The 26,901-nt window shown below is 43.1% G+C and overlaps 1 protein-coding gene across 1 annotated transcript in view; it reads left to right on the top strand.

Annotated features, from left to right (window-relative positions):
- IQGAP1 (IQ motif containing GTPase activating protein 1) overlaps nucleotides 1-25,716 on the top strand; it is a 105,885-nt gene extending 80,169 nt beyond the window's left edge. The window contains 15 exon segments of the mRNA XM_047796986.1: nucleotides 278-433; nucleotides 669-832; nucleotides 2,333-2,557; nucleotides 6,210-6,350; nucleotides 6,443-6,527; nucleotides 7,611-7,843; nucleotides 8,432-8,564; nucleotides 10,003-10,105; nucleotides 10,854-10,989; nucleotides 11,394-11,481; nucleotides 14,123-14,335; nucleotides 15,983-16,149; nucleotides 18,159-18,281; nucleotides 21,403-21,511; nucleotides 23,351-25,716. Of these exon segments, the coding sequence (XP_047652942.1) occupies nucleotides 278-433; nucleotides 669-832; nucleotides 2,333-2,557; nucleotides 6,210-6,350; nucleotides 6,443-6,527; nucleotides 7,611-7,843; nucleotides 8,432-8,564; nucleotides 10,003-10,105; nucleotides 10,854-10,989; nucleotides 11,394-11,481; nucleotides 14,123-14,335; nucleotides 15,983-16,149; nucleotides 18,159-18,281; nucleotides 21,403-21,511; nucleotides 23,351-23,464 (2,190 nt within the window). The 3' untranslated portion in view covers nucleotides 23,465-25,716.
- The last annotated feature ends 1,185 nt before the right edge of the window (nucleotides 25,717-26,901 follow it).

Below are 26,901 nucleotides of genomic sequence, written 5' to 3' on the forward strand. Positions count from 1 at the left end.
TGCGGTGTAGGTGTCAGATGCAACTGGGATCCCTTGTTGCTGTGGCTGTGGTGTGGGCCGGCAGCTGCAGCTCCAGTTCGACCTGGGAACTTCGATATGCCACACATGCAGCTGTAAAATGAAAAAAAGAAAAAGAAAAAGAATTTTTAATGTGTATCTGCCAGTGCAGTAGACCTTCAGAAGAGAGTTTTTAGGTGCTAAAAGACCTTATTTCCATAGTGTCTGGAGTTTCATCTTTAAAAACTATTTTTATTTATGTATATGTGTTTGTTTATAGGATGTGGTTTCCCACAGTAAAAAACTTACCAAAAAAAATAAGGAACAGTTGTCTGATATGATGATGCTAAATAAACAAAAGGGAGGTCTCAAGGCTTTGAGCAAAGAGAAGAGAGAGAAATTGGAAGCATATCAACACCTGTTTTATTTACTGCAGGTGAGTGGCTCCTGGAATTATTATTACAAAATGTAAGTTAATTTACTTTTCCACAAGAAAACCTTATGCATAGATCTCGATGGAAGTCTTACTGATTTTCGCTAAGGGGGAGAGCAAAGAGATGTCTTATTTTTCTTGATTATTCAGGTACATTATAATCTTTTGGGCTGAAAACTTGTGAATGTTTGTGTCATCTTCTGTATTATCTACAAGTTATCTCGTGGTTTTATTTCAGACCAACCCCACCTATCTGGCAAAGCTGATTTTTCAGATGCCCCAGAACAAGTCCACCAAGTTCATGGACTCAGTAATCTTTACACTCTACAACTATGCATCCAACCAGCGAGAGGAGTACCTGCTCCTACGGCTCTTTAAGACAGCACTACAGGAGGAAATCAAGTACGAACAGAGTTCTACAGAGCATCGGGCCCTTCCCACTAGCTCACACGCTCAGAGTTTGAGAGTCAGGCCTGCCCGTGGCTTTTCATGGTCTCAGTACCATGAAGTGTGTGAAATACTTACTCAAAAGAAGCATCTACCGGAGTTCCTATCATGGCACAGCAGAAACAAATCTGACTAGGAACCATGAGGTTGCCAGTTTGATCCCTGGCCTCACTCAGTGGGTTAAGGATCCGGCGTTGCCGTGAGCTGTGGTGTAGGTCACAGACATGGCTTGGATCCAGCATTGCTGTGGCTGTGGTATAGGCTGGTGGCTACAGCTCCGATTAGACCCCTAGCCTGGGAACCTCTATATGCCATGGGTGCGGCCCTAAAAAAAAAAAAAGAGGACAAAAGATGAAAATAAATAAATAAATAAAAGAAGCATCTACCTTTTAAAATGTACTAACAGGAGCTCCTGCTGTGGTGCAGTGGGTTAAGAATCTGACTGAAGTGGCTAGGGTCACGGCGGAGGCTTATTCAATCCCCAGCCCCCAGCCTGGTGCAGTGAGTTAAAGAATCCAGTGTTGCCACATTTGTGGGCATAGGTTGTAGCTGCAGCTCAGATTCAGTCCATGGCCTGGGAACTTCCATATGCCACAAATGCGGCCATAAAATAAATAAAATAAAAATGTAATAGTATATATTGTACACTAATACAAATGAATTATACTATACACTAATAGAAACTAATATATGCTAAGTGTAAAATAATATAGGAGTTCCCTGGTGGCCTAGTGGTTTAAGAATCCAGCGTCACTGCTGCTGTGACATGGGTTCTGTCCCTGGTGTGGGAACTTTTTCATGCCGTGGGTGCAGACGAAAAAAACTTGTCTAATGCTAAATGTTTGCTCTGTATTGGCTATTGTGCTCAGGGATAAAGGAATAAACAATTCCAATACAGTCTCTCCTTTAAAAAAAAAAAAAGAACTAGTATAAACACTAATATAAAGTGTCACTTTCTGGGGAGGTAATAGGATAAGAGATTTGCTAAATTAATTTTAGGAACATTCTGTATTAAGATAGACTTTTTTAAGTTTATACGATTTTTATTTTTTCCATTATAGTTGATTTATAGTCAATTTCTACTGTACAGTAAAGTGAGCCAGTCATACATATATATATATCCATATATATATATCCATATATATATTCTTTTTCTTACATTATCCTCCATCACGTTCCATCACAAGTGACTAGATATAGTTCCCTGTGCTGTACAGCAAGATAGAATTTTTCAAAGCTGATCTAAACACGAAGATTTCACATTTTTAGCTAATACAAGACCTGCTCATGTTCCTATGATTGCTATATAGCAGGAAGACGCTGTGTTCAGATGAATGTTGGGGGTGTTTCTAGAGAAAGAGCATGTATGCCTTTGCTTCTAGCTGTTTCTGCTTTTAGCAGACGGGATCTTTAAGGAGGAAGAATCTTGACTTGAATTTGTGTCACGTTTTATAGGTCAAAAGTAGATCAGATTCAAGAGATTGTGACTGGAAATCCTACGGTTATTAAGATGGTCGTGAGTTTCAACCGCGGTGCTCGGGGCCAGAATGCGCTGCGGCAGATCCTGGCCCCGGTGGTGAAGGAGATTATGGACGACAAGTCTCTCAACATCAAAACTGACCCTGTGGATATTTACAAATCTTGGGTTAATCAGATGGAGTCTCAGACAGGAGAGGCAAGGTATGAGAACCACACCTTTTTCTTTCATGTTTTTCTTATTTTTCTCTCTCTTTTTAAAGCAGTTAATGTTTCTGTGATTTTAAATTAATAATTGTTCAAATAGCTTTTCCTTGGAAACTCCTTTAAAGAGTTGACCTGGTGGTCTCTTCACTTATTTAGCACATGTTTATTGAGTATCTCTTGTGTGCCAGATACTGTGTTAGATATACACATAATAACACGATAATGAATGAGACATACAGTGATGAATGAAATAGCCATGCTTCCTGCCCTCTGTTCAGTGTTTATTTTGTGGGCGAGATGACACCCAGGTACACAAGAATAAAGCCACAGACTGAGGGAGGTTTTGTAGGGAACCTCCCTACAAAGAGGGAGCCGCTTAGAATGATTGGGGAGAGCTTCCCTGAGAAGATGAAATGTAGCCGAGGCCTGAAAGATACGTCAGGGCCAGCCTTGCTGCAAGCTGGGTACGGAGTCTTCATGTCTGAATTCTCTCAGCTGGAAGGAGCTTGGAGAGTCTAGGAACTGGAAGGACACTGGCATTGCTTGAGATGGGGTTGGATGGAAAGACTGCACAGATCTGAGTTTGGTGTGCTTCATTAAAGGACGAGGCGACGGCCTGGGCAGATGATGGAACACTGAGAGTTAGACTAACGAAACTGACATAATTCAGGAGAGTTCTGTGCCAGGGCCTCAGTTTACCGCCACCGTTGGCACATCTAACCAAAAGTGTGTCGGTAGAGTATGAGTACTGCTGGGAAAATATAGTTCCTACAGCCAGAATGTTTAACATGTCTTTATGCAGTTTGGTGAGGACAGAGAAGGGTGAGAAGAGATGTGAGCAATTTAGTCTATGGTGGTTTTTTCCTTGTTGTTGCAGAGTAAGGTTAGATCATGCATGATGCTCTGTGGAGCTTAAGTGGAGTAGCTGTCTCTGTGTGATTGCTACTCAGCTCAGTCTGTGGGCCAGTAACTGGAAATCATCAGTGGCATTAAGCACACTACAGTTCAGCTGACATTTTTTTTCCAGAGCAAGACCTTCTCGGTGAAGGAGGCAGTGTGTTGATGGTATTCTGGCTCAGGCTCCTTATCCCGTCTTGGTATAAGGATTGCTGCACTGAGACTGGCCCACGGGTTACATCACTCTGGTTTCCAGATACCTGGACGCCAGGCAAAGGGAAGAGGTTACCTGGATAGAGAACAGAACATTCTGCTGACTCCTAAAGGGCTTAACTCCCCTCTTGGGAATCATTTGGCACAATGATTTGGTTCTTAGTAATAGGTAAGCCTGTCACCAGGAGGCCGAGCATTGCTGAGTATGATGGAAAATCCATTTTTGTTTTGACCTGCACATCTGAGGCCCACATCCTGGAATATGTTCTGTCAACTGCAGTACCTGACTGGGAAGGTCTGCCTGCAACCCAGGGCATCCTTAGATGACAGCCCTAGGCACACTGGCTCAAAGGTCCTGAGATATTTCCTCTGACGGTCCATGAGTCAGTCAGTTATAGGTCAAAATTCTAGGCAGTATTTCAAGATTTTTTTCTTTTATCTGTCTATCAGAAGGTAGAGTCTTATTTTGCTTTCATAAAATGGAAATTGATTTCAACACCTTTTTTTTGATAACTGGGAAGTGTGGTGGGAGCCCAGCCATCATGTCCACATCCTTGAGCTTCGGTCATCAAACACATAGCAAACTGGGACTTCATCACCCTTTGGGAATGTTCACCTCTAAATTCTTAGAAATTTAACATTCTCTTCTCTGACTGCATCTGTTGTGTTTGGCACTTTATTCCCTTTGCTCATTACTAGTTTTTTAAAATTGTCACGTAGGAGTACCCATCATGGCTCAGCGCAAACAAACCTAATATGTGTGAGGATATGGGTTTGATCCCTGGCCTCGCTCAGTGGGTTAAGGATCCAGTGTTGCCATGAGCTGTGGTATAGGTCGCAGACGAGGCTTGGATCTGGTATTGCTGTGGCTGTGGTGTAGGCTGGCATCTGTAGCTCCGATTCGACCCTTAGCCTGGGAACTTCCATATGCTGCACCTGCAGCCCTAAAAAAAAATAAAAAGTAAGAATTAAAAAAATAAAACTGTCACATATACGTAAGGTTATAAATTTTACGTATGTAAAAGATGTATAGCGTGTAACTTAAATGTAATAAAATAAAAAATAATAAAATATATACTGCCTTTATTATAATTTCATATAGCCAGTTGTTTCAAACAGAATGCTTTTGTTAATTTCTGCTGACTCCTTATGTTCGTAGTAATTCAGCCACCATATGACACATGGAGTTGTATCCATATCTGCCGGTATCATTTTCCTATTCCTTCGAATTACCACAGAGCTTAAAACAGCAGAAGTTTATTCTCTCACAGTTTGGGATCAGGAAGATCAGAAATCTGAAATTGGTATCACACAGCTCAAATCAAGGTGTCGCAGGGTCATGCTCCCACGAGAGGTTCTCGCCTCCTCCAGCTTCTGGTGGCTGTTGTCATTCCTGGGCTTGCGGCTCCAGTCCGCTCCAGTCCCTGCTCTGTGGTCACATCATCTCCTCTCTGTGTGTTGCACATTCCCCTCTACCTCGCTCTTATTAGGACACTTGTGATTGGATTTAGGCCACCAAGGTGGTCATTACTACCTTTTGACCTTGTTGAGAGTACCAGACCTGGATCCTGAATTTCATGTTTGTCTTTCAGCTCCTCCTGTTCTTATTTCCTTTCTGATTTAGCCTGGGCGCAGTGTTCCAGCACATCTCCTATTTTCTTGCCAGTTTCTTCAGGCTCAGTGCCCTCTCCTCGAGTGATCTTAGCAGCTCCTCTGGCTTCAGTTCCTATATATAGCTGTCACCTCCTTCATTAACACCCAAAGGGTCAGTAAGTCCCATTGACTGTTCTCCTTAATGTCTCTCAGGTCTGTGTCCTTGGTTCTCACTGCTGCATCCTTGTTCATGCCCTCATCATTTCTTAATCAGACTGTGGCACTAGTCTTGCAGCTCTTTCATCTGTGACTGTCCATCTTTAATTCATTTCCAGTGGTGGGCCAGTACTATCACCCCCAAAATTCAGATCTCTTATTAATGGTTCTCTCTGGCTCCTAGGAAAGTCCAGACTTCTTAACATTATGTAATAGAGAGAGCCCTCTACGACCTGGCCGCTTTTGCACCCTTATTTCTCCTCTCTCTCCCCTTTTTTGCATTTGACCTTCCTTCCTAGAAGACCTTTCTTCTTCCTTTCTCCTGAGTTCACATGTCCCTTCCTTATGGAGGTCTTCTTTCATTCGTCCTGAGTAGAGGAAGGTGGCACTGTGGCAGCATGGTACCTCTGGTCAGTGTCTTATTTGTAGCACTGTGGGTTTCCAGATACTTATTTGTGTGCGTCTCCCACCAGACTGTAAGAGACTCAAGAAGCTCTCATGTCTCCAGTACCTTTTATCCCAAGTGCCTGTCTTAGTGCCTGGCAGTAGTTCCAGGCACCCAATTCACAGTTGCAAACCTGAGCCCCAGTTCTTGCCCCACTGTTTACCAGCTCTTTGACCAGAAGAAGCTCACTTAATCCCTCTGGGTCTTTCTGTTTAGGAAAGTCTTGCTTCAGGCTATTCCTGGCTGTTAGTCTAACATGGTTGGGGATCATTTCTCCTTTTCCAGCAAACTGCCCTATGATGTGACCCCAGAACAGGCTCTGGCTCATGAAGAAGTCAGGACACGGCTAGACAACTCCATCAGGAACATGCGGGCTGTGACAGACAAGTTCCTCGCAGCCATCATCAGCTCTGTGGACAAAATCCCGTGAGTGCCATCAGTTGTGATCCCAAATAGCCCCCAGCATTAGTGGCCCTCTGCTCCCTGGCCCTTCTCACTAAGTTTTGTCCATCCCACAGTTACGGGATGCGCTTCATTGCCAAAGTGCTGAAGGACTCATTACATGAGAAATTCCCCGATGCTGGTGAGGATGAGCTGCTGAAGGTAAGACTCTGAAAGCTGACACATTCTCGCCCTTCCAATAATAGCCCTTTGAGGAAAGGTTACAAGACCAGGCCTGGCCTTAGACCTTTAGTAAGTGCCTAAGCATAGATTTTGTCAGTTTTGAAAGCGATTATAAATAGTACCTGTGTTAAATGATACCTGTCCTAGTTCCCATGTAGTTTGTATATTGTTCGAATGGCACACAGACATCACACAAGTAGAGAAGACAGATTTTCTTAAGGTAAACTTCTTTTGAGTCCTGTCTTTTCGCTGAAGAATTGCTCCCTCTGCTGGTGGTGAGGTGAATGGCAGCAAGCACCATTGTTTCTGCTAAGGCTGTTGCTGGTAATTCTTTCTTACTCAGCTATGCTCCCTCCTCTTTTTTTGTTTTTTTTTTTCCTTTAATCTGAAAGCTTTTTTTCTTCTCTCCTAGTTCTGTGCTTTCCTACACTGAGGCCTCGATTCTAGACTTTCTGTTCAGGTGAATTAATTTTATTTTTTTCTGAATGAAACTCTAGGGGAAGTGCTGTGACTGTCCCTGAATTCTTCTGTGGAAGAGATGTGTGTTGAGTGACTTTAATTTCAGAGGCATGAACTTGTCTGCCTTTGAAGTCTGCAGCATGAGGATGATGGGGGTTGGATGTGCTGTGCTGATTAAGTCATGTTTAAGGATGTATTTTAGCTGTGTTTTTTAGTTTCTTAGAATGAAAGCCCAGCTGCATAAAAGTGAAAAGTGCATGTGGTTGACAGCAGCCTTATTTGCTGCCCTATTATATGTGAACAAAGAATGCCTTAAAAGGCTCAATAACAGACCTTGAGTCTATCATTTTTACCTTCTGAACCTGCTCTTTCATTGTTGTGATTTTCAGTTCTGTTCTCATTCACTTTTTTCCCTGCAGCCAGCCAGGGGATGTTCAGCCATTTTAGTTTCAGGGCTTGAGAGAAAATGTGTGTGTATGTGTGCGTAGTGTTTGCTTTTTCCTCACAGGACCCCATTTTCTGGTTTCCTTTGCTAGCAAAGTCATTTACGGTTTACTCGCGGGAGTGGTTTTTAATACCCATTTCTTTTTCCTCTGTTCCTAGATTATTGGTAACTTGCTTTACTATCGATACATGAATCCAGCCATTGTTGCTCCCGATGCCTTTGATATCATTGACCTGTCAGCAGGAGGCCAGCTCACCACAGACCAACGCCGAAATCTTGGCTCCATTGCAAAGATGCTGCAGCACGCAGCTTCCAATAAGATGTTTCTGGGAGATAATGCTCACTTAAGCATCATTAATGAATATCTTTCCCAGTCCTACCAGAAATTCAGGTAGGAGGAAAGGAACAAGGCACTCGAAAGATTCTGTGGGTGTGTTTCTGACTCTGAGGGGAAAGACGAGGTTAAACTCCACATCCAGCATGCTCTGAACTCCAGGGTGGTAGGATATATGTTTCCTGGGCTCACAGCTCCAGATGAAAAGGATGTCTGAGCCATTAAGATATATTCCTGGGCAATAAACAGTCCTTAATGTAAAAAAACAATGGTCTGCATTAGACATGTGTCACTCCGTAATCAGAGAAGAACTGGAGAGCACTCTTAATATGTGTAAATTGAACACTGGCTTGTGAGTTCAGGGTGCTGCCTTAGAAAGTTGCTTCTGCTGACCACTAAGGTCTTGGAGAACTTTGAGGTTTGAAATCATGGTTGAGCAGCTCTCGTGGGTAGAACTAAAACAACGCGGAGAGAGGACCAGCGTCCCAAGGCTGTCGGGCACAGCGGACAGCCGCAGTTTCTCTGGCGTTAACTGGCCTGGCTGGCTTCTGTCTGAACTCACTGCTCCAGAGGCTTGTGGGATGTCCCCTCACCAGCTTCTCACACGTGTCACTTTTGGGGCCTGGCTCCTGTGCTTATTTTCAGACGGTTTTTCCAAACTGCTTGTGATGTCCCAGAGCTTCAGGATAAATTTAATGTGGATGAGTATTCTGATTTAGTGACCCTCACCAAGCCTGTGATCTACATTTCCATTGGCGAAATCATCAACACCCACACTGTAAGCATTTTGCTTTAATTACTTAATTTCATCGCTCTATCTTAATTGCCTTCTCTGGCTACCGCTTGCCATCTCTAGAAGCCCAATATCATACCATCCTTTGATCTTTCTGACATCGCATCTACCTGTTGTTTATCCTCCTTGGCTCATTATTCTTAACGTTCTTGAAGTGGCCCCTAGGCCACCTGCAACTGCCTCAGAATCATCTGGGCTGGTTATTAAAAAGGAAGTTTCCTGAACCCCACCGCAGGCCAGCTGGATCAGAATCCCCATGGGTGGGCTTCAGAATCTCCATTGTGACCCCTCTTGTAGTGACTTGATAAAATACTCTTTTTACTGCTCCTTCTTTTTACCCTGGCCCTTTGTGTTACTTTTCTAACACGCTCTAGAATTCTAGGGTTTTTCTCTGAGTCACCTTAGAGTGGATTTTTCCTGTAGGTGCTTTTTTTTTTTTCCTTTCCTAATTTTTTTTTTTTCTTTTTAGGGTCGCACCTGCAGCATATGAAAGTTCCCAGGCTTGGGGTCGAATCGGAGCTACAGCTTCCGGCCTACGCCAGAGCCACAGCCACGCCGGATCCGAGCCTTGTCTGCGACCTACACCACAGCTCACGGCAGCGCTGGATCCTTAACCCACTGAGCAAGGCCAGGGATGGAACCCATATCCACATGGATCCTAATTGGGATCGTTAACCCCTGAGCCACGAGCAGAACTCCATTTCCTAATTTTTATAATTCATTCCTTTCCCCTTTGGTGGCATATAGAACAGGAAATGAGGAACTATATAAAAAGTAAATGAAATGTCAGATATTTTCATTTCTGATGTCACTTGGGATAATAGCATGTTAAAGGCTTTGTTGAATGCCACTGAGATAATGATAATGCTAATCAAGTGCATTTTTCTCTGGATTAAAACATATACTGAAACATTAAGAAGAAGTATGAATGTGAGTCATTTGAACTGGTTGTAGGGTACATTCATGACTTTGGATTTTAAAGCCTGAGAGTTTCATTGTTCCTTTATAGGGCACGTTTAAATCCTTTAGGAATTCACTGGCGGCCTAGCAGTTAAGGATCCAACATTGTCACTGCTGTGGCTTAGGTCACTGCTGTGGCTCAGGTTCCATTCTGGGCCTGAGAATTTCTGCATGCCACGGCCGTGGTAAAAACAAGCAAACAAAATCACCTTTATATCTGTAAGGGTGAGAGAATACCAGTGTTTCCTCTTTATACATTGTAACATATATCATTCATCACAGGCCACCGAGTTGCTTTCTCTATTACACTGTTTATTTGGGTTAGTTTGTTAACGATTGGTTTGTCAGTTCTCTGAACGGGAGAATTTTTTTTTAACCTCACCTCTTCTGTGCTGGTAGGCTGGGGATGGGGACCAGTGGGTTGAGTGTGTGCGTGGAATTGATCCCTGGCTGTTCGATGCAGCTCCTGTTAGATCACCAGGACGCCATTGCCCCAGAGCACAACGATCCGATCCATGAGCTGCTGGATGATCTTGGCGAGGTGCCCACCATCGAGTCCCTGATAGGTAAATTCCCACTAAATGCCCGGAAGCTGAGAGGGAAATTGGGCAGGAGGGCCATACGTGTCCCTTCCTCTTTCTCTGCACTGTCCAAGCTCTGAATATACAACAGGGAAGAAAACAGATGTGATCCCTGTCTGTTAGGAGCTGAAGTCCAGTGGAGGAGACTCATTTCAAGTCCATATATACATATAGTCATGTAACGAGAAATAATAAGTCCTGTAAAGGAAATGAATAGAGAATTTTGAGAAAGAACTAGGACAGTGTTCAAATGACTTGTTAAACATTTGTTAAATTATTTTATTTTTTATTTTATTTTTATTTATTTATTTATTTTGCTTTTTAGGGCCACACCTGCTGCACATGGAAGTTCCCAGGCTAGGGGTCCAGTCAGAGCTATAGCTGCTGGCCTACATCACGGCAACGCCAGATCCAAACCGTGTCTGTGACCTACACCACAGCTCACAGCAACGCCGGAGCTTTATCCCACTGAGCGAAGCCAGGGATCGAACCTGAAACCTCATGGTTCCTAGTCAGATTTGTTTCTGCTGCACCATGATGGGAAGGTCCTATTAAATTATTTTAACATGGCTCCTTTGCCTTTTTCATTGGGCAAATATTTTATTTCTCAGTAAAAGGTGTCCTTGCCACAGTGTACATATTGGCTTATTCAACTATCTTAACTTATCTTTTGGTTGAGTTATTGTCTCCTCTCCTTACTGTATTGATTGTTTCTGCTCTCCCAAAACTTTAGGAGAAGGCTCTGGCAACGTAAATGACCCAAATAAGGAGGCACTGGCTAAGACAGAAGTCTCTCTCACACTGACCAACAAGTTTGATGTGCCTGGCGATGAGAATGCAGAAATGGACGCTCGGACCATCTTGCTGAAGTGAGTATTGGAAGCAGGAGGGGTGGAAGAAATGGAACCCGGTGAAACTTGTATCCCTGGGTCTTGGTGAACGAGTCCTCTTGTTCATGCCAAAAATGATCATCTTAGCCATTTAAGCATTTGATATAATTCTGATCACCTCATGTATTATACTTGGCAGAGGACTTACCTTATTTTACCTCATCTTACCTGCTAATAAGATTGTGAAATGAATTAGCATCTTGGAAGTCCTGACATTGGTACCCACTCAGTTATAGTTGCGTGAGTAAGCCTGGGGCCTTGCATATCTTGCGTTAGAGCTGCCCAGTGGGACTCTGAGGTGCTGGCGTTCTCTCCTGCTGAGGTCCATCCAGGAGAAGTAGAACACCTGCTGATGTTTAAGTGCTTCCCACATCTCCTTTCAGCACAAAACGTTTAATTGTGGATGTCATCCGGTTCCAGCCAGGAGAGACCTTGACTGAAATCCTAGAAACACCAGCCACCAGTGAACAGGTAAAATTTAGGGGTTAAACGTATACCATTGAAAGGTGGCTAGGTTCTTCTGTGATAGGCACATGGCAGGGGTGAGGAGGTGGTGAGAGGTGGGTCTGGAGGTAACTGGAGACTGGTGGTGGTTAGGGCTTATCGAGAAGGTTGTTGGTTCCTCAATCCAGAGGTAGATGTTTCTAGGGCACAGAGCTCACTGACACGTGTAGTCCATGCGTGCATGTGTGTGTCTGTGTGTTTGGGGGGGGGGTGAGGTGGGGGGAATATCCATAGCATATGGAAGTTCCCAGGCTAGGGGTTAAATTGGAGCTATAGCTGCCAGCCACAGCTACAGCCACACTGGATCTGAGCCTCATCTGTGACCTACACCACAGCTCACGGCAACACCAGATCCATGACACTCTGAACAAGGCCAGGGATTGGACCCATGTCCTCATGAATACTAGCTGGATTCATTTCCACTGGGCCACAACGGGAACTCCCCATGTGTGTTTTAATTTTACCAGAGGCAGAATCAGTGAGTCTTCCCAATAATTTATTGAAGATTATATAGTTCAGATTTTGTTAAGTGTCTTGGTAGATAAAAGTATAGACTGTGTCTCCTAAGTTCAGTGAACTCATGATCTAGTTGGAGACACATGATGTACACGCCCCAAACAATTAGAAGACCATCAAAGATTCACTGTGGTATTAGCTCTAAAAATGCTTGAAGTTAAGGAAAGAGGCCAGTGAGGAGCAAAGCGTCAGGAAGGTGTGGGACTTGAACCAGACGTACAAAGAATGGCAGCACCTGAGTGTGCATTGCAAGAGGGACATTCAGAGAGGGGAGTCCATGTGAACAGAGGCACGAGGGCTGGAAGAGCATGATGTGACCAGACCTGCGTATCTGGTGTGAAGATGTAGGTAAAATGAGTAGGAGAAATTAAACATGAGGACAGATTATGTAGAGCCCAAAACTTAGACAGGAATTTGGCACCAGAGAAGTAAAAGAGTAAAGGGCCTTTGTAACCTTTGGAAACATTTAATATTGATTGACTTGGCAGTGCCATGGGAGCAGATGGTAGATGCGTCATCGTAGCTGTGTGATAAGGTCCCAGGCCCAGTCGGTTGAGGGGTGGCATAGCAGTGGGGGGGAAGATGAGTCCCTTCATATTTAAGACTTCTTTTCCGTGTCTGCAAAATGTGAAAAGTAAATCAAGTCATTCCTTTTCAAATTTTGAGCATGGGAATCCTTTTCAAAGCCCAGTATATAAAGCAGGTAAAATTGGAGCTCCTCTGGTGGCATCAGGAATGGGGCCCTTGGAAGCCTGCCCTCTAGGACTCATGGTACCTCTGGGAAACCCTTAAGGTTGCACAGAGGACTGTTTGAAAACTGCTACTGTACATGGATTGTCAGCTTTTAGATGCTATGGTTGATTACTCATGCGATGTGCATGAGGGGAACGAAAAGAGACATAGCCAATAACTGCGGCTCTTTCAACCTGGAAGGAAATTTAAAGGAAGAAGGAGGAACTGGTCTTTCCTGAGAACCTGCTGTTAGTTTGATGCTCTCACCGTGTTCTTTCCTGCTGCCTTTGCACTGTCCGTTTGAGTCTTTTCATCTTCGTTTTACAGGTGATGAAACTAAGACCCCTAGAGGTTAAATAAATAACTTGCCCAAGGTCATTCACTTGTAGTGGCAGAACCAAACCTGGATCTAATTCTGACTCCACAGTTTGTGCTCTTTACATTATATGATAAAGAGTAGTCTTGACATTAGAAGAAAAGGGAATATTGGGAAAGGAATTGCTCCAGGTTGGGAAAAACTACACATTTGAACTATAAGCCTTTCCAAATGTGAACATCCCCAGTACAAACAGTTCAAGATATGGTACCAGAACCACAGGCTAGGGTCTGTTAGCATAGAGGTAATCATGGAAGCTTTGAGCGAGAACAGTTACAGAGAAATGACCGTGGGTCACTTGGAGGTACAAACCCTGCTAGGGGCAAGGAAAAAGTGCAGAAAAGATGATAAAGGCAACAGCTAAGAAGAAGCAGTGGATGTGGGGTGGGGGAATGGCAATGAAAATTGGTGATGAGAGCTGCATATGTGGAAGCCAGGTTGCGAGGAATCAAAGAGAAAAGTGCTGAACCAGTGGAACAGCAAGTGTAGATCATTTATTGGGTGGGAATGTAATGGATAAACATTGGTTGGTGACTAGGAGAAATATCAGATACGAGGATCTTTTTAAGATCCTGGCATTTGTAGCACGTTTGAAAGCAGAGGGAAGACTTGAGCTGGGATGAATTAGTAAGAACACGGACCACTGGTGTGGCATTGGTGTGGTTGTAACATTCATCAGGCTGGGTTTCAAGTAAAGCCAAATGATTCCCATGTCTCAAATGTGATAGGGAAAAAACAAAGGATTTTACATCCAGTAGAGCCCAGTCTCCTGATTATACCTCAGAGTCCAGGAAAGAAGCCCTCAGAAGCTGTGTGACTTCATAGATGTATCACTTCTAGGTGAAAAGAGAGCTGCCCGTTTCATGCTCTTTCTCTGTCAGTTGTCAAAGGGGTCAGTTTGTTCCCCCTCCACCCGCGTTTCAAGAATGGAGTTTGGTGTGGACTAGTGGAACCCCTGCCACAGTCTTCTCTTTCTCTCTGTAGGAAGCGGAACATCAGAGGGCCATGCAGAGACGTGCTATTCGTGATGCCAAAACTCCTGACAAGATGAAAAAGTCAAAATCTGTAAAGGAAGACAGCAACCTCACTCTCCAGGAGAAGAAGGAGAAGATCCAGTCGGGCTTGAAGAAGCTCACGGAGCTTGGCACCGTGGACCCAAAGAACAGATACCAGGAGCTGATCAACGACATTGCCAGGGTACACACTGGGGGATAGCAGTGGCCCAGCCATGTCTAAAGCTGTCTCAGAGGCTTGTGAGGAGACAGAGCGGTTCGGATGACGACATGTGTTTGGTTCATGGGCAGATTAGATTCTCTGTTCTGGAGAATCGTTTCTGACTCATCCAACATGAAGTCCTCACCTGCCTTTGATGGTTTATTCCATGGCCCATATCAGTAGGGGGAAGACCCTAATTAGAGCTTTCCGTGTCTCAGTTTGTCTTTGGCCTTAAAGAATTCTTCCAGATCTTTTAAATGATTACTGTAAAATATATATTCCCATCAAGTTGATCATCAAAGCCTTGATTTGTGTGAATGCTTCTCAAGTAAGGGAATCTGGTGCAGGCTGAGAGGCAGGCATTCTCTGCTGTTGCCCTGAGAACATGACATGCACCACGAGAAGCTTGGTGATTGTTACATCAGAGTTAGCTTTCTGGAGTTCCCCAGTGGCCCAATGGATTAATAATCCAGTACTGTCACTGCTATGGCCTGGTTCGATCCCTGGCCTGGGAACTTCTGCATGCCATAGGCATGCCCCACCTGCAAATTATACTTTCTTCTCTCTCCTGACCACGTATTTAAGAGGTTTAAACCAGCTTTGCAAATCAATTCTGAGAATGTAGAGGGCTTTAGAAGTAAATTTCACTACATCTAGAAAATAGAAAAGGGGGAAAAGAATTGATGAGATCTGAATTTCTTTGTTAATTTTTGAACATAAATTGTGTCTATTAAGAATGTTTGGTCTAGGGATTTCCCACTGTGGTACAGCAGGAACAAATCCAACTAATATCTATGAGGATGCGGGTTTGATCCCTGGCCTCACTCAGTGGGTCGGGGATCTGGAGCTGCTATGAGCTGTGGTGTAGGACACAGACGTGGTTTGGATCCCATGTTGCTGTGGTTGTGGTGTAGGCCGGCAGCTGCAACTGTGATTCAGTCCTTAACCTGGGGACTTCCATATGCCGCGGGTGCAGCCCTGAAAAGCAAAAAAAAAAAAAAAAAAAAAGTGTGTGGTCTGGGAGTTCCTGTTGTGGCTCAGCAGGTTAATCTGACTAGTGTGCATGAAGATACGGGTTTGATCCCTGGCCTTGCTCAGTGGGTTAAGGATCTGGCATTGCCACAAGCTTCGGCATAGGTCGCAGATGCGGCTTAGATCTGGCATTGCTGTGGCTGTGGTGTGGGCCGACAGCCACAGCTCTGATTCCACTCCTAGTCTGGGAGCTTCCATATGCCACGGGTGTGGCCCTAAAAAGACAAAAGAAAAAAAATCTGTGGCCTGGAGTTTCCAAGTGGCCTAGTGGTTAAAGATCCGGTGTTGTCACTGCTATGGCGCAGGTTTGATCCCTGGTCCAGGAACTTCTGTGTGCTGTGGGCTCAGCCAAAAATAAACAAACAAACAAGTGTGGGTGTGTTTTAGTGAGTCAAAGGATCCGGCATTGCCATAGCTATGGTTTGGATTCAGTCCCTGGCTGGGGAACTTCTATATGCTGCAAGTAGGGCCATTAAATAAAAGAAGAATGTGTGGTCAAGCAAGGCAGAGTTAAGCAAGGCTTGGTTCTAGTGTTCCTGAATCAAGAAGCACATGATACCTATCATTACTTTCCTAATTTTAATAATTATATTTCAGGATATTCGGAATCAGCGGAGATACCGACAGAGGAGAAAGGCTGAACTAGTGAAGCTGCAGCAAACGTACGCTGCTCTGAACTCTAAGGCAACCTTTTATGGAGAACAGGTGGATTACTATAAAAGCTACATCAAAACCTGCTTGGATAATTTAGCCAGCAAGGGCAAGTGAGTATTTTTTTTTTTTTTAAAGAATCAGTGTTGGGGGGAAAAGATGTAGAAGCAACTGAAATGACGTTAAATTTTTTTACTTTGGACACACTGGATCTATTTATTGCATTTGTCCTTTATTTTGCTTCTAATTGTTTGTATAATTTCCTAGTTCTGTTTGTTACAGTCTGATATAAATAAATAATGTGTGTTGGGGAGGAGGTTCAAGGATGCTTATTTCTAAGCATGCCATGTTCCAAAATACCTTCTTGGCCCTAGAAAGTAAAGAATCTTGGAAAGGGATCATTTAGTGGTTCCTCAACCAGGAAGTGCCTCAAAAATCACTTAAGGGATATTAGGAGCAATTCACTTTCCTGGCCTCTATACTTCCTGGGCACAGGCTCCCAGACCATGATTTGTTCTCAGCTGCCAAGAAAAGTCTAAAATGCAGCCATTTTGGTGCTGGCCACAAACCATCAGCCTGCCTGGTTTACAAGGAGGGAAACTGAAAATCCAGAGAGGCGAAGTGGTTAAGCACAGGTCCTACTTATTAAAAGTGATAGTAAACTTTTCATCTTAAGAATTTCAAACCCCAGAAGGGCTGAATGAATAGAACGCTGAACATCCATATACCTGTCGCCTAGATTCACCTGTATTTAACACTTTGCCACATCAGCTTCTGCTCTCTCTAGCTTGCTTGCTCTTCCATCTGTGCTTTTTCTCTCCCTCCCTGAAAACTTCCTCGAGTAAGGGAGAGCTAATGTGAAAACCCAACTTGCAGAGTTGGCTCCTATGTCCTTTTAAAATGTCTCCATCGTTCTTTTAGCACCTCTTGACTTTGTGGCATAATATGTTTCTGGTTCAATTTGTACTTTTCCCTCCCTAAATTTGGATTTAGCTATTTTTCCAAGCATCCCTGTTTCCTTTTAATGAAAAACGGTGTTTAGAAACCAAGATCTAGGCACTAGATGTGCTCATTGCCACAGAGACATCATTGTTTCAGGCCTTCTAAGCGGACAGAGCTATGTTCTCCTTTCTTTTTCGATGGCTTGGTGGTATTCCATTGTATAGGTAACTATAAGTGCTTAATTCTCCATTGTTGAGTATTTACATTGTTTCCAATTATCATAAAAAATTCTGTAACAAATAACTTCTTGTACATATTTTGCAAATATAGGCATGTTTTGGAAGATAAATTTCTATAAATGTAATTGCTGGGTCAGAATTTTGTACAGTTGTGATTTTGATAGATATTTCAGTTGCCAGCCTTAGGGATTATTCTCTTTTACACAACTACCAGCTTTTCTGTCCCTCTTCTTGAGACCCTCCCCTTGAGAGTACCAGATCTCTTCTCACCCGTTTCTTTTCTTTGCTTATTTTCTTACCACTTCTTGCCTTGGGTATCCCAATAGCCTTCCAACATCTATTTCTTTTTCCTTGCTCCCATTCCTCTATAATTGCTATGCTGGCTTAAACTCTTTTAAAAATTACATATTCTAGGAATGGCCTAGTGGCTTGGCACGTTAAGGATCTAGTGTTGTCACTGCTGTGGCCCAGGTTCGATCCCTGGCCCAGGAACTGCCACATGCTGCAGGCATGACCAAAAAAAAAGTTAAAAAAAATGATGTATTCTAAGACATTTTTATTTTTTTTCTGCACAGCCAAGAGGCTTAGAGTCATTCCCCTGGGGTTCAGTACAATTCCCTCAGGCTGGCATTAAAAGCCCTCACACTTACTTTAGATGCTTAGGTTCTAGGAGGGACATAGAAGGATTAAGATATTGTTGCATTCATGGTGTGTCCTCAAATATAATTTAAATCAAAGTAAAAGCAACGGAGTAATGTTTCTCTGTTTTGCAGAGATGTTGCTTTGTCAAATCCTAGCATTTATTTGCCATTCTAGAACTGGCTTGTTTCTTAGGCTTGTGTATGGGAAGTTTGTTTGCTGATCTCATATCCTTGAATTATCAACAAAGATTCATAATTGATAGTTATTTATGGAAAGTGACATGATGTGATTTTTTACAGGGTCTCCAAAAAGCCTAGGGAAATGAAAGGAAAGAAAAGTAAAAAGATTTCTCTAAAATATACAGCAGCAAGACTACATGAAAAAGGAGTTCTTTTGGAAATTGAGGATCTCCAAGTGAATCAGTGAGTATTTATGTTTTTATTGTTTTATATATTGATTTTTAAATTTATGCATTTGTCATATCTTTATCTTATTGACTTTGTTTCTCTGGATAATCATTTTTATATTTTATGTGTATAATTAATTATGTGCAGAATTTGGCCTAATATGCAGTTAATTTGTCTCTCATGGAAAGGAAGGTATTTCTTTTCCTTGTTTGTGGAACACTTGTCTTGGGACATTTTACTTTTCCTTTTTAAAGCAGGAAGCCATTCCTTCCATTTATTTCTGTGTCCAAACCAAGAATAAATAAGACTGATGAGAAGAGCAGTGCCCTGCATTTCACCTGAGGCTAGGAACCTGGGACTTAGCTCATCTTCTTGGTTTTACTTTTTACATTATCACACATGTGTTATCACACATGTGATGACACCTTTATCTGTAAACCTTTGTTTTTTTATGGTGGATGCTTAAAAATGTAATTTCTAGTCAGAATATTAAAAAAATGTTTGTTGTACAAAAACACAAAACATAAAATTTACCATCTTAACTATTTTTTACAGTGTACAGGTCAACAGTGTTAAATATATTCTCATGATTGTACAAAAGAGCTCCAGAACTTTTCCATCTAACAAAACTGAAACTGTGCCCTTCAAACATAGTTTAAAGCCCCAGCCCTGGGCAACCAACATTCTCTTCTCTGTTTCTATGAATTTCACTCCTCTAGGTGCCCCATAGAGGTTGACCCATACACTGTGTAAGGTCACTTTTCTTTCTGTAACCTGGTTCCTTCACTCAGCGTGATATCCTCTCAAGGTCCATCCATGTCATAACCTGTGACAGATTTCCTGCCTTTTTAAGGCTGGCTAATTTCCCATTGTATACATGGGAATGGGAATGTTTTGAGACCCTACTTTGAATTCTTTTGGATATATAGCCAGAAGCGAGATTGCTGGATCGTATGATGGTTCTATTTTTGATTTGTTTGTTTGTTTAGGAACTGCCATACTGTTTTCCATAGCAGTTGGGGAAAAAAAAAAGTAATAAAATAAAGTATTTTCTTTATTTTATTAACTAAATAAAACAAAGTATTTTCTAGAAGTGTCTGAGAAGTGTGTGAAAGCACTTACCTCACTACTTCTTTGCCGTCATTGAATAGTAAAACAAGTTTTGATGTTTTTGAATCAGTGCATTAAAAATGGTAGTATTTTGGAGTTCCCGTCGTGGCGCAGTGGTTAACGAATCCGACTAGGAACCATGAGGTTGCGTGTTTGATCCCTGGCCTTGCTCAGTGGGTTAACGATCCGGCGTTGCCGTGAGCTGTGGTGTAGGTCGCAGACGCGGTTCGGATCCTTCGTTGCTGTGGCTCTGGCGTAGGCCGGTGGCTACAGCTCCGATTCGACCCCTAGCCTGGGAACCTCCATATGCCGCAGGAGCGGCCCAAGAAATAGCAACAACAACAACAACAACAAAAAGACAAAAGACAAAAAAAATGGTAGTATTTTAAAATTTTGCATTTTTTAAAATTCCAGGTTTTTTCTTTTTTGGTGTATGTGTGTTTAAATGTGGCTTATTATCTATATTTTCTCTGGTCACTTTATCATTCGGGAACCTTGGTCTTTTGGGATTTTTTTTTTGTTGAGCACTTTATGCATTTTTCAAATCTGTTTCATAATATTTACCATTTCCTCCCTTCTTTTTGTCGTTATTTGCCACTACTGTTCAAGTGCCTACCATTATTTTGACTCTCTCACTACTTTTTTTTTTCCTTTTTTTAGGACCACACCCACGGCATATGGAGGTTCCCAGGCTAAGGGTCTAATCGGAGCTGTAGCCACCCGCCTACACCAGAGCCACAGTGACGTGGAGTATGAGCTGTATCTGTCACGTACACCACAGTTCACGGCAACACTGGATTCTTAACGCACTGAGCAAGGCCAGGGATCGAACCCTCAACCTCATGGTTCCTAGTCAGATTTGTTAACCACTGTGCCACAATGAGAACTCCCTCTCACTACTTTTTAATTTGCTACTATGAGTTTAGAAACCAAATGGCAAACCAAACCAGTTAAAATAAAGTTATTTACCACACCAAAAAAAAAATCTTTCTAACCTGTGAGGATTTCCTTTTGGACAAAATGCATGCATTTTAGTGCATGGCTATTGTGACCTCTCTTTTAGCTTCTGAGTGGCCTCTTTTGCATCCTTCATGGTTCTCAGCTCTGTTCACAGTAGATCAGTTTGCTCCATAGCTGAGTTCTGCAGATCTGGGGATCTGATTTTGATCACTGGAACAACACATCCCCACTTTTTCCTGGTGCCATAAAATTTCTGGGCTTGTAACACGGTAAGGATGAGTGATACTTTGGTAGTACTCAGTATGTTTATATCCCCAGAACCTACTCCCTCCAGAAGACCTCCTCTCTAGGTTCTTTCGTTCTGATTCCCCCCTTTTGTTTACTTATTTCTTCCATTCCTCAAACATGCATGTATTCAGGGAGTTCCCATTGTGGCTCAGGGGTTAACAGACCCCACTAGTATCCATTAGGACATGGGTTCGATCCCTGGCTTCACTCAGTGGGTTGAGGATCCAGCATTGCCATGAGCTGTGCTGTCGTTTGCAGATGTGGCTTGGATCTGGTGTGGCTGTGGCTGTGGTGTAGGCCAGCAGCTACCGCTCCAATTCAACCCCTAGTCTGGGAACCTCCATATGCCGTGGGCACGGCCCTAAAAAGACCAAAAAAAAAAAGCATGTATTCAAACGTCCATCTTTTCTGCCCCTTTCTAGCCCAGTTTCCTCCTGATTCTGCTTTTATCACTAGGTTTCAGCAGTGGCCACATGGAAGGCCAAGAGCTTTTCTGACCCCATTCCTTCAGACGCCATGCATTGGCGGCCTTCCTCAATGGCTCCTCTTTCTGAGAAAGCAAGCACTCCTGGGAGAGGATGCCACTCTTCCATCCAAATCCCAAGCAGATGGTACTTAGGGTAGCGATCCCACACCTCCACACCCGCAGGGGTACTTTGCACCTTTATTTTGTACCCTTGTCACTCAGAGACGCTGTTCATTTCCTTTCCGTGTTTCAGAGAATAATTTTCATACGAGAAGATAAAAATCATACCCTTGTGATGTCATGTTTCAACAGGTTTAAAAATGTTATCTTTGAAATCAGTCCAACAGAAGAAGTTGGAGACTTTGAAGTGAAAGCCAAATTCATGGGAGTCCAAATGGAGACGTTTATGTTACACTATCAGGTGGGTTTGCACCAGGTAAAACCAAAAGCTCTGTGCATGCGGTTGTCGTGTTCTTGTCGAGGGAGAAGGGGATGAAAAGGAGACCCGTGTGGGGAAAGCCGTCCGCATCCCACAGTGAGCTGGGGGGAGGAGCTCGGGAGTTCTGTGTCTGTGTGGTCTGTACAGGCTTTTGTAGCTGTGTAAGCCTTCCGAAAGCTTAGCTAAAGCATCTTAGTTAGCATTGTCTCTAAATTGAGCCAATACCTTGGACTCGAACAAAATGCTTAGGTACAAATCTTTACTCTTCAAAATTGTAAGCCTTCTCAGTAGCTTGAAATCCCCCCCCCCATTTTGATTTGATATAAGAGCTTAAAGGTGTATTTCTGACAGCTGTATGTAAATTGCCTCTTTGTAAACCGAATCCCATTTTAAATTCCAAACCAACTCTGCAGTGAATCACCTTGTAACATAATTATCCCTAATTTTTATTTTGAAATATCTCCGTATTTTTGGCATTAAAGAATATCAGGGCACTGGGAGGATTCCTGGGTGATGTCCAGCCTCCATTAGTTGTGTGTACAAGGTGCTTCATCGCTGGGGCCGTCTCATCCCTCCCACTGCTGCACACAGCTGTGCCCCTGGGCGGGGTCTCTGAACATGCATTTGGGCTCTTGCACACATTGCCCTCCCTAAATTGGAGGCTCTCCCTCCCATCCCCCTGCTCCTTTCTTCCTCCATCATTTATTGAGGACTTTCATGTGTACTCCTGCCCCTAGAGCTTCTCCCACCAGCCAAGCCACAGTTGGTTTCTCCTTCGCCTCCCTAGCCTCTAGAGACAGCCTCCGTTCACCATCAGTGTGGGCTTGTTTTCCTCTCAGCTTTCAAACTGCAAGCTCCTTAAGGATGGGTAGTATTTCTTTGTTTCCTTCTCAATGCCTAGTAGATCCTCAAAGCACGGATGTGAAATGATTGTGTGATGCACATGGCTAACTCAAGTCCTCACCCAGAAAGGAATTATTCCTTCGGTTTCGCCAGATTTGTGAGGCCCTTTGCAGTCTGCCTCAGGTAGCATGTTTCTCCACGCACAAATTCATTAACTCTGGACTGACTGCCAGGTGCAAGGTGTGATGTAAGGCCCAGGTGATACACCAGGGTCCTTGTTCTCATGGAGCTGCTAGGATTTTTCCAAAAGATGAATCAGTTGACCTTTGGGGATCCCTTCAAGCCCTTTGACTCTTGCTTTCTCATCACTTCTCTTCCAGAGTTTAGGGGTGAGACCACTCAGATTGCCTCAGTTTGTTCTGGGTGGCAGGGAAAGCAGGGCCTTTGCAGTCAGATCCAGATTCACCACATTCATTTGTGAACTGTTGGGCAGGTCTTTTAATATCTCAGAGCCTCAGTTGCCTCATCTTTAAATTTGGCATAAACACACCCTGTAGGATTTTTGACAGGACTTAAAAAGACACTATATAACGTGCTTCCACATTGTGGAGCACATAGCAGGCACCTAAAAAAAGTTTCTCCTCTCCTTCCCCTTGAGTTCAGAATATAAACGCTTTCTCATTTGAAATAGAAATTAAGACTCCAGTAGACAGTGCTGAGACAGCATTACTGGCCTTATCTTGTTGTCGGGGGTTAGTGTATTTCCTCATGGATCGAAATGTCTCACCTTGTCCAGGTGACACATCACTTAGCCTGGGCAGTGGGCAGGCAGTCCACAGCTGGGGCTTTGTCTCTCACCCTGGTGCACATCTGGCACACCGGGCCTGCCTCATTCCTCCTGCATCCCTCTCTACATCATGTCTTTCCTTTTCTTGCGGCACAGACCTGATTAACCATCAGAATGTTTTTTTGGAACAGGACCTGCTGCAGCTACAGTATGAAGGAGTTGCCGTCATGAAATTATTTGATAGAGCTAAAGTAAATGTCAACCTTCTGATCTTCCTTCTCAACAAAAAGTTCTACGGGAAGTAATCGCTCACCTGCTGCCAGCCCAGAAGGATGAAGAAAGAAGTGCCTCGTGGCTACCTTTCTAGGGTCCTTCTTTACTCCTAGGAAGCAAAGACCCAGCCCACACCCGTGCCTCGACTGGATACACCCCCAGTCCACGTGTTTAACTCCGCCCGCTGCATGGGACATCCGTTGCCCTTTTTTCATAGTGAAATTATATTTCAGGCTTAGTCTGACCCTATTCCTTCCTTTTCTTCTGTCACTTAGGAAAGAGGGGGAATCCCCCTGACTCTCTCGTGTTGTTACAGTCATAGAGGTTGCTTTACTATATTGTAAGCTTTGGTGTTTGTTTTAATTAGCAGTAGGGATGGTGGGATTGGAATTCCTGTCATTTAGAAGTGGAAGCTATTAGCACCAGTGACCCACATACGTAGCAGACACACGATTAAAATGTCAGGTTATCCTTAGTTCTAAGGTTGTCATTTAAAAGTGAAGTTCCTTTGTGTTTCTGTCCCATCGGTAAAATTGAAGGATATGGGGAGTCATTGGTTCTCTTCCATCCCGTTTTCCTTTCTGGGCGGGAGCCTAACACAAGTCACGGTTCTGTGTTCAAAGAAAGCGTTTCTAGAACAGGGGAATGAATTGTTTTCCCACTCACCATTAAATTCGGGCAGCTCTGTTAGTGTAACTCTCTCATCAGTGGGTGGGAGAGTGCCCTTGAGAGAATTGAGTTATTTAGGCAGATTCGGAAAGGTCAGAGGCACCCTCTTGTTCATGGAGGCTGCGTGTTTGGGACGGTGCAGAGATTGACGAGGTTCAGGAAGACAGTCCACTCCATCCCCATGGCAAAGGAATGGGTTAGCCCTAGCATAGAATGTAATTGTTTTCAAAACGGTTTTATATCTTAAGAGTGCCTTATTAAAGTGTAGATTTATTTCTTAAAATGTGGGTGATAGGAAATTTAAAGATTTATATAATGCTGCAAAAGCCTTTAGAATACTGTAAGAAAAGGGTTTTTAAAAATTGGCTTATCTGTATATCTGAACTCTTAAAACTTTCTTATAGCTAAAACACTAGGATTTATCTGCAGGATTGCAGAGAGAGCTAATCCTGCCTTAAATAGACCGAAACAAAAACAAAACCAGCCAATGATACACTTGCTGTTAAAATCTATTTTCCCCCATTTCTTTTACTTTTCTCTTGCTGCCCACACTGTGCCTTTAGGAGCTCCAGGTTTTTGTTTTGTTTTGTTTTGTTTTAAATTTAGTTGCAAACAATCCAGTTCTAAACATTGGACTTGGGAAGCTTTCATTCTTAGATTAAAAGTCATGTACTTTTTTTTAAAAAAAACAAACCTCTTTTTATCCAGGAAAATACATTGGAATCATGCTACTGAGCCTCCATTTTCTCTGATGTTTTGGTTCAGTATTCTCTTATCTTTAAACTAACACTTAAAAAAAATCTACTGATGTATATTTAAAGCTAATAAACTGTTTCATTAATAACAAATCATGTGATGTGTCCCTATTACCAATGTCAATATTGGCGATGTGTTTTTCACGGGAGACTGTTTACTCCTTCAGGTCCGCGGGTGCAGATAGGTGTCAGAGCTGCAGGCATCTGCACACTCCAGCAGCCCACAGGCAAGTGGAGAGGTGAGGTGTGGAGGGCCGCAGCAGGGGTCTCCGCTCCCCTGACCTTGTTTTTTGTTGTATTCTGGAAGACCATTTTTAGTAAATATTTTCCTCAGATTCAAAGAAGAGACCATTCCAAGTAGCACTGCCTCCAAAACTGGGACCAAGCAGAGTGTCAACTCTTTTACCTTCAAAGATGATCCTCATCCCAAATGCACGTTGGGCCCCAAAGGCCACATTCATGAGAGACGATGAGTAAAGGTTACAGCTCCTCTAATAAAATAGGACGTTTCAATTATCTGTAAGGATTTTAGTTCCCTTGACACCACTTGTAAAATAGCACAAAATGCACTTCAGGAATTTTGATGGTGACTGTGTAGAATTACGGTTTTAACAGCGTTTAAGATGCCAGGACGAACTCGGGCCATGGGCGTTGAGACCTTGTAGCTCTTAATCATTTTAATTTATTAGCTATAGCATTCTCTGTCTCACCTCTCCCCTTTGACCTTCTCTGCCACCAGCCACCATGACATTACCATGAATTTACTTCCTCTCAAGAATTTGGACTGCCCAACAGATTTTTGCTGCACACAATTGCCTTTGTATCTCTGGATGAAATAAAAGGTCATTTGTTCGTGTTTATGTTTATTTTTCTCAGTTTCATTGTTAGCAGTTCCTGCAAAACAGTGTTGATTAAAGTGAAATTTAATAATTGAAAACCACAACAAAAAACAACCCCTTCCTAGTTCTTTTTGAAGGAACAAAGGCAGTTTTCAACTTGTGAGTTTAGCCTTTTTATCTTTTTTTTTTTTTTTTTGGCTGCACCTATGACATGGAATTTCCCAGGCCAGGGATCTAATCCAAGCCGAAGCTGTGACCTATGCTACATCTGTGGTAATGAAGTGCTGGATCCTTAACCTGCTGTACCACAGCAGGAACGCCAAGCTTTTTTTTTGTCTTTTTTTTTTTTTATGGCTGCACCCATAGCATATATGGATGTTCCCAGGCTAGGGGTAGAATTGGAGCTGTAGCTGCCAGCCTACACCACAGCCACAGCAACATGGGATACGAGCCTTGTCTGTGACCTGCACTACAGCTCAAAGCAACACTGGATCCTTAACCACTGAGTGAAGCCAGGGATTAAACCCAAATTCTCACGGATACTAGTTGGGTTCTTAACCCACTGAGCCACAAGGAGAACTCCAAAGCCTTTTTAAATGTAAAATGCTTAGAGTAGCCTCAACTTAAAGAGAATGAGGGAGGGGGGAAACATTGTCACTTAGTTCTTTTTTTAATCACCCAAAAATGTTAAAATTACTGGTGGGCATTTCAATGTCACTTAGTTCTAAATGGCTGGAATTTTCACATTACAGCAGCATTTAATGTTTTATGACAGCGCCTTAGGTCACAGTATGCCCCTCAGGGGACTTCTGTGTGTTATACACAGGTCACCAGAAAAGGGTAGGGGAAGTTAATATGGGAAAAGTAAACAACAAGAGGGAGAAAAAAATTGGCTTCCCCAAGGGGCAGCCTTACTTAAAAATACAAATACCAGGAGTTCCCTGGTGGCCTACCAGGTTAAAGAACTGCTGTGGCCTGGGAACTAATGCATGGTGAGGGCACAGCCCAAAAACAAATAAATATAGAGGCATCCTGTTGTGTTTATAAACTGGCCAGGCTATATTGGAAAAGCAGTGACAATATGAAATAAGGGGAAAACAATAATTCTAAAGTAAACGTACGTGAAAACTTGGAGGTGATGGTTTGTGTGGGTGGCTGGAGACGACCCCACACCTCTCTGAGCAAGAGTGAGGTGGTAAGAACCTG

The sequence above is a fragment of the Phacochoerus africanus genome, chromosome 9 (genome assembly GCF_016906955.1).
Source record: "Phacochoerus africanus isolate WHEZ1 chromosome 9, ROS_Pafr_v1, whole genome shotgun sequence".
NCBI lineage: Eukaryota > Metazoa > Chordata > Mammalia > Artiodactyla > Suidae > Phacochoerus > Phacochoerus africanus.